This window comes from Zea mays, chromosome 8 (genome assembly GCF_902167145.1).
Source record: "Zea mays cultivar B73 chromosome 8, Zm-B73-REFERENCE-NAM-5.0, whole genome shotgun sequence".
In the NCBI taxonomy this organism is placed as follows: domain Eukaryota; kingdom Viridiplantae; phylum Streptophyta; class Magnoliopsida; order Poales; family Poaceae; genus Zea; species Zea mays.
The window spans coordinates 76,968,995-76,975,975 of record NC_050103.1 but is presented as its reverse complement, the minus strand read 5'-3'; the positions used below and the strand labels follow the sequence as shown (position 1 = coordinate 76,975,975).

Here is a 6,981-nt window from a genome sequence, read left to right as displayed (position 1 = left end):
ACAAGGCGTGGAATACCTTTGCAAAGGCTATAGGTTGTTGGCTTCAGATTAAATTCAGTTGTTTAGAATGCGGACTGTTGCAACTGAATTTATAGGACAAAAATATTGTAGAAGCATTAGAATTCATATGATTTCATATGCGAAGGCATGAGATATCTTGGCATTTTAGTCTATCCCAGGCATTGGCAAGGCAACAATGAGCTACACTGGCAGTAGCTAGTAGAAGGAATCATGCATACCAAAATCTGAAGTTTAGCGTGGTTGCCAAAATGGCGATACCCCAAAGCATGCAATCGGCAAGACACATGTGGAGTGTTTGTGACAAGAATGACAAACAGTGCAGTGTCCAAAGATTTACAAAGAGCTCAATCAATCATGCATGATTAATTGACGTATAAAGGTTCACAAGTTATTATCCTCTACTGTGTGTGAGATCTATATAACCAATTATGAAAGTTATGAAAAGTTAAGTTCCAAGCAAAATAGCAAGATCTAAGAGAAACTATTCATCTAGCCGAAGTCTGTGCATACAAGTAGATATGATAGCAACTGTTTTGGAGATCGCCAGGTGCAGTGTCCGGTGTGGTGCCCTAGCTACGGCTCTGCTTCGCCGCGGCCATGCGCCACGGGCGACGACGGATCGCTGGTGCCGTTGGTGTCTGATCCGGGGGAGCCACCGTGCCTGGAGACGGCGAGGACGAGGTCCTTGACGCCGTCGCCGGAGGCGCGGATGTGCGCGAGGATCTTGCCGAACTTGGCCTTAGGCCGCTGCGTGACGGCGATGGACACGTCGTTGGGGAACAGGTCCTTGCACACGAACGCGCGGTACATGGTGGTCACCAGCACGCCGGCGACGGTGACTGTCGCCACAACGGACAGCCCCACGGCCAGCGCCCGGGTGATCACGTTGGTCACCGCCGACGCGTACACGGCCGTCGCAATGGCCACGCTCGTCATCGGAAACGTGTACGCCCACCATGCCAGCGAGAAACGGACGCCTCGGAACAGGTTGAGACGCACCACCTGTACGTGCGTATATATACAACACACGTTTAGTATGTATGTTCACTATATATGCATGCAGAGGAAGAGGGAGGTACATGTAAGTAGTACGTACCAGTGACATGTAGAGGAAGAGGGAGGTGAAGTATAAGATCTTGGCGGCGTAGTTGAAGTCGCCGCACAGCCTTGCCCAGCCGACGGACGCGACACTGGGCGCGGCGATGAAGAGGAAGAACACCGGGTGGAGCTCCCTGGGGAGCTGCGCGTTGCTGGGGAGCCTCTGGTACAGAGTCACGAACAGCACCAGGTAGTGCACCACCCCGACGGCGAAGAAGAAGATGGGCACCTCGCGAAGCCCCATCTTGGCGCCCAGCAGCGCGCCCACGAAGTTGCCCACGACGGCGAGGTGGTTGGTCGGGTTGGCCACCTTGGACAGCCGCCGGGCGCCGCCGGACATCCACTGGCCGTAGATCTTGAGGTCGAGGAGGAAGATGGGCGCCATGAGGATGTACCACACCACGTGGTGGATGGTCCACACCGGGTGCGGCAGGCCCTTGACGAGGAAGAGGCAGGCGATCCACGGCGCGAAGAAGAAGTTGACGCGGATCGGGTGGTGGAACTCGCGCCGGACCGCCTCGAAGTAGAACACGACCTTGAAGAGGTAGATGAAGGAGACGAGCGCCATAAGCGAGGCGGAGACCCACCAGAGCACGTGGTTCACGGCGGGGCTCACGTGGAGGAACGCCGTGGACGGCTCCGACTGCAGCGTCTTCCACAGCATGGCCTGGCTGCTCACGCCCAGGCACATCCCGAACGCGTTGATCGGGAACCGCAGCAGGAACGGCCACGTCTCGTCCTCGGGCAGCGCCGACACCTCTGTCGGTCTCAGCGTCTCCAGCTCGGGGCCCTCCAGGGCGGCGAAGTAGCGGTCCGCGCTGGGGACCTCGTCGTCGTCGTCGGTCTCCTCCTCGGAGATGATCTTGTTCGAGGTAGAGTCGGCGCCGGCGGGCTCGATGTCCACGGGCACCACCCCGCGGAGGTTGGACAGCTGCCGCTCCAGGCGGCCGGAGAAGGTCTTGAAGTGGTCGAAGCGGCGGTCGCGCGCGCTGTCGCTGCGCGACACGGTGCGCACCCGCTGCAGCGGCGGCGGCTCCTCGGTCCGGATCGTCAGCGTCGGCTGCGAGTGGTACCGCGCCTGGTTCTGCAGCAGCTGCTGGTCCTCTGCCGGCTGTGGCTGTGGAGCCGGCGCCACGCTGCGGACGGACGCGCACACGCCGAGGTGCAGCCCCGACGGCGACGCCGGCACGCTCAAGCACACAGAGTACGGGCTCCCCGTCGTCGCCGGCGGCGGCAGAGGGAGCCGGAGCAGTTCCGGCATCTGGGAGCTCTCGCGGATGGCCATGGCGCCTTGCTCGTCAGGACCGCTCAGCTCGCGTCGCCGAAGGAGGAAGAGGTGCCGACTGCGACTAGGTAGTGTAGGTGCACATGAAGCAGCTGCCTTGTGGCTGGCTGGACCGCTGGAGTGGCTGGGTGATGTGCCGCCGAGCTCGCGCTCGGCGCCCGTCTATATAGAGGTCAGGGAGGACGTCAGGTGTAAGAAAGGAGGCGGCATCGAGAGGAAGATGGTCTGCGTCTGCGTCTATTACGAAGGTTCGTTCCGGCACGTATTATCAGTACTCTGTATATTCATTTATTTATTAAGAGAGAAAAAGACCTCGGATTTCTCTCTGTATTCTACAGGTCTGACGAATCTGAACAACATTGACCAACGCGAGAATTGGATCATCAGAACCTTTCTCATGCGAATCCCCTGCGCATCTCCCGTTGACCTGGCTGCGTTGGTTGCCGGCGCCGATGACGACGGCGAACCCGGCCGGGGGAGAGGGAGCCCAGCCGGTCTTATCTGGACCTTTGTCGTCGACGGCGAAGAGGTCATGGCACGGACTCCTCGTGTAGAAACCAAAACCACGCACGGACCCCTTTTCTTTTTCTTTCACATTTCTAGTACTGTGCCATACTAGGGGGAGGGGGAAGCAATTCTAATGGCTACCTTTGGAACTCCATTTTCTAAAGCGATTTATATTTTTCCAAGAAAAAATGTACTAATTTTACTTGAGAAAATGAAAATCTCTTACGCCCCGTTTGGATCACTGGAATTGAATTCCATTCTAATAATAGTAATTTAGATATATATCAATTAAGCTAATTCACTTTTATATGAAATATATTTGTATACTATTATTAGCAAGATGTCCTACATATTTATGTGCTACATTTTTACTATAGAGGAGTAAAACGAAGAGTGTCATATAAGTTATAGATTAGAAACAAATTCTAATCATGAATAAAATCATTTCCTATCTTCCACCCTATGAATTTGAGATAAGCTTATATCTGAACTTTGGAAAGTGGTGGAATGCCAAATTCCAAACTAAATAAGTTACTTTATTGAGTGAATTCCAATTCCTTTAAAATGAAGGGATCCAAACGCCACGTTAGAAAAATGTGGTTTCCAAACTAGCCTAACTGTTTTGAAGCAAACTGTCTAAGACAGAAAATTATAGATAACTATATTTCGAATAGCTGTATTATGAAAATATAGTAAATTAAAAACTGCAATAATTTTCAGTACTATAAATACTATGCAAACAAATAATCCAACCGTCCTAAAATATAGTTCTTTCTAGTCCACTTTTTTTTGTCCACGTTCATTCAAATTGTAATAAATATAGACATATATGCAAATTTACATTCATATGTTTTTTAATGAATGTATAATTAGTGTAAAACGAATTATATTATGAGACGAAGGGTGTACAAAGAATCATAAAGATTTATGCGCTATAAAAATATAATGATACTGATTTAATATTAACATTATTATTTTATTATATACATTTACTTAAACGTAACATATTTTGCCTCTTTAAAAATATTTAAATATCATTAGGCTTAAATAAATATCCTAATGCCTTTCTCCTCTCACTTTATACTCGTGCGTTGCGACGACACACCATCTTATTGTTGATTTATTCTGCACGGTGAGCACTACAGATTATATATACTTTTTTTGACTGAAATATTGAGTAGATAGCCACCTTATAGATTAACTATTTAATTTGTACCAAAACCAATCTCGCCAAAAGTTAGCTGCCCTAAGAATGATACCAATTATGATTGATATGCCAAATTATGTCGAGCCATTAGCACCATGATGATATACGTATATCATATATTTGGTTCGATGAGGGATAAGGTGAATTGCAAGTTAGATTAATTAGAAAGAAGTATAAGAACTTTTTTGTAAAAAGGGCGACGATAGAAAACAGAACATGCACTGTATACGTAGCATGTGACCATGTGTAGCTAGCCGTTCTGTCCGTGGGGTGAAAGAATTTCTATTTGCGGAAGGTTGCCTTTCACTTAATTTTGAGCAAAGCTGTATTTTCTAGCACACCTATATTTATATACAATAGGGCTGGCTGCCCACCAATTAGTGTGAAACGTGTTATTTGTGATGAGGGGAGGGGACACCCCATGCTAGTCTAAAGTTCATATATGTATCCCTTCAAAGATTGTATGAAAGAAAATGTGAATCCTTGTCTGAGAGAATCTCTATATATACCTAATTAGTGTTTCTGCAAGGCCAACATATATAATTAAGATATACGCACATACATAAACTGCGCGGTGCGCGCTATCTATAGCTTCCTTCCGTGAACTAAGTAAAATCACTACTATAGTAAACCTCTGTACAGGCGGTCCGGTTAGCCTCTACACAGGCGGTTCCAGGAACCGCTTGTGGTGCACCGACTGTGATGTAAAACAACATCACAGGCGGTCAATCGAAAACCGCCTATGATAGAAACACATCACATGCGGTCCGGCTTAAAAGAACCGCCTGTGATAGAAACACATCACAGGCGGTCCAGTTTAAAAGAACCGCCTGTGATAGACACACATCACAGACGGTTTTAAATATAAGTCTGACTGTATTTCAATATACAGATTCCAGATTCATATTTCGATTCCAGATTCATATACAGAATTAATAACAGATTCAACACACAGATTCAAACACATATTCCATACACAGATTCATCATACACATATTTATACCTAATAAGTTCCATAACAGGTTCCATACACATATTCATCCACATATCAAGTTCCATCATACACAGATTTATACATATATCAAGTTGCATAACAACTCAACATCTCAAAGTTCCATAAACAACTAAACATCTAAAGTTCCTAACTAAAAATTTAAACACTGTGTGATATCGTGTACAAACTTAGTTCTGGGAATTGTTGCAAATTTCCATTTGTATTGTAGAATAGCCCTTATTGATGAAGAACTTCACGGCGCATAAAGTAAAGCAGGTCTTTTACAACCTTAGCCACGCCGACGGAAACCATATCTCTTTCTAACCATTCATCATTGATCTTGGATTTAGGAACCTGCAATGAAAGCAAAAAGCAAGCAGTACTAAGAGTAATGTGATGAGCAACAATATAACATAAAAATTGCAACATAGACAATGATAGCGAACTTACATCCTCACGATTGACCATGTAATGAAAGGTGACACGACACCATTCGCATACATAATAATCGCACAAGACAGTACCTGGAGGTTGTTTATCACCATATGGAAATAATGATATTGACAAATTAGGCTTGTCCTCTGGATGTTCGCCGCCAAGACCTTTCTAATAAAAACGGTATGCACTGCATATAAGAATAGCATTGTGAGATTAAGAATACATTTGTTAAGTTGTAATAAGTACAAGTGTGCAATAATAATCATACTTATCTAAAATCTTCAAGAAGTCATTATACGTAGCCTTTTCCATTCTCAGTGAGTCGAAGACCACGACTTTACCGTGCTTTGGAAAGATCATGATACAAATGTAGTGGTCACTATATAGACATAGACGAAAACACATGTTAAGATCACGATTGCCATAATTTATAGTTCAAAACCATGTCGAGAACTTACTTAAAGTGGTGCGGAGCTATTATTAAGTCCTTGCCATGTTGTACATGATTATACATGGCTCGTCCAATGTATGCCGCCATTACCTTCATTTTCTTTCTCTGATTCTGTTTGACGGCTTTCTCAAATTCAGCATCATCCAAGTCTTTGTATTCTTCTCCATGTCTCCAAGCAACTTCTTTGTAGCGAGCTTGGGATATCATCAACGGGTCAAGAAACCCTGTCTTAAGTTGTTTCTTCTTATCATCCATGTATTGCATCCTACGTGTAAAAGTGTTAATCGTTAGACTCTCATTTATGTGTGCGTGTACAAAACTAACAAATATGAAAGTTTAGAGGTACTTACAAGCAAAGAGGGTTAAGTAGTTGGTTTCCATCCTTTGTCGGTGGTACAACGACCAGAGATCGTCAAAGAATAAATGCCGCACAGGATCTATATTATCATTGCTCCAAAATGCATCTTCTGGCACAACAAATGTGAAGTCCTCGAGTTTGTATTTGTTGCTAGCCACCATGTACCACTCATGCATTCTAATCTTCGGAGTCGACAACTTAGAAAGTTGCACCGTCGTCAAGAACGGCCTCCCATTCACAAATTTAGGAGGAACATCCTCCTTCTTGTATATCGAGATATTGGTTTTAAGACGTAATGATTCTCGAGTATAAATCATTCCATCTTCTTCCCATACTTCGAAATTGTCTATTTGGGACCGTGTGCGTACTCCATGAGATGCTGATTCCGCTTTTGATTGATTTGTCATAACTCTCCGCAATTTATGCAGGTAGCGTGCCACTGATTCTGACGGTTTCTTGACATCGCCAGTGGCGATTCGCTGATGAATTTTCTTTGAAATAGTTGGCCCTTCAACATTGGTGTCAACCTTTCCTTCCTTTTTGATGTTTGCGTCGACATTCTGAGGAACAATTTTGTCCACGTCCCCCTCGTCGAGTTCCTTCGCAAGAGGTGATATGAAAG

The 6,981-nt window shown here is 45.7% G+C and overlaps 1 protein-coding gene across 1 annotated transcript; it reads right to left on the bottom strand.

Annotated features, from left to right (window-relative positions):
- Positions 1–232: 232 nt before the first annotated feature.
- On the bottom strand, positions 233–2,644 carry LOC103637029 (S-type anion channel SLAH2). The gene is made up of 2 exons (XM_020542562.2): positions 1,118–2,644; positions 233–1,023 (listed from the first exon to the last, which is right to left on the bottom strand). Exons 1-2 carry the CDS (start codon positions 2,402–2,404, stop codon positions 595–597), a joined length of 1,716 nt encoding a protein of 571 aa, XP_020398151.1. The 5' UTR covers positions 2,405–2,644; the 3' UTR covers positions 233–594.
- Between the last annotated feature and the right edge of the window lie 4,337 nt (positions 2,645–6,981).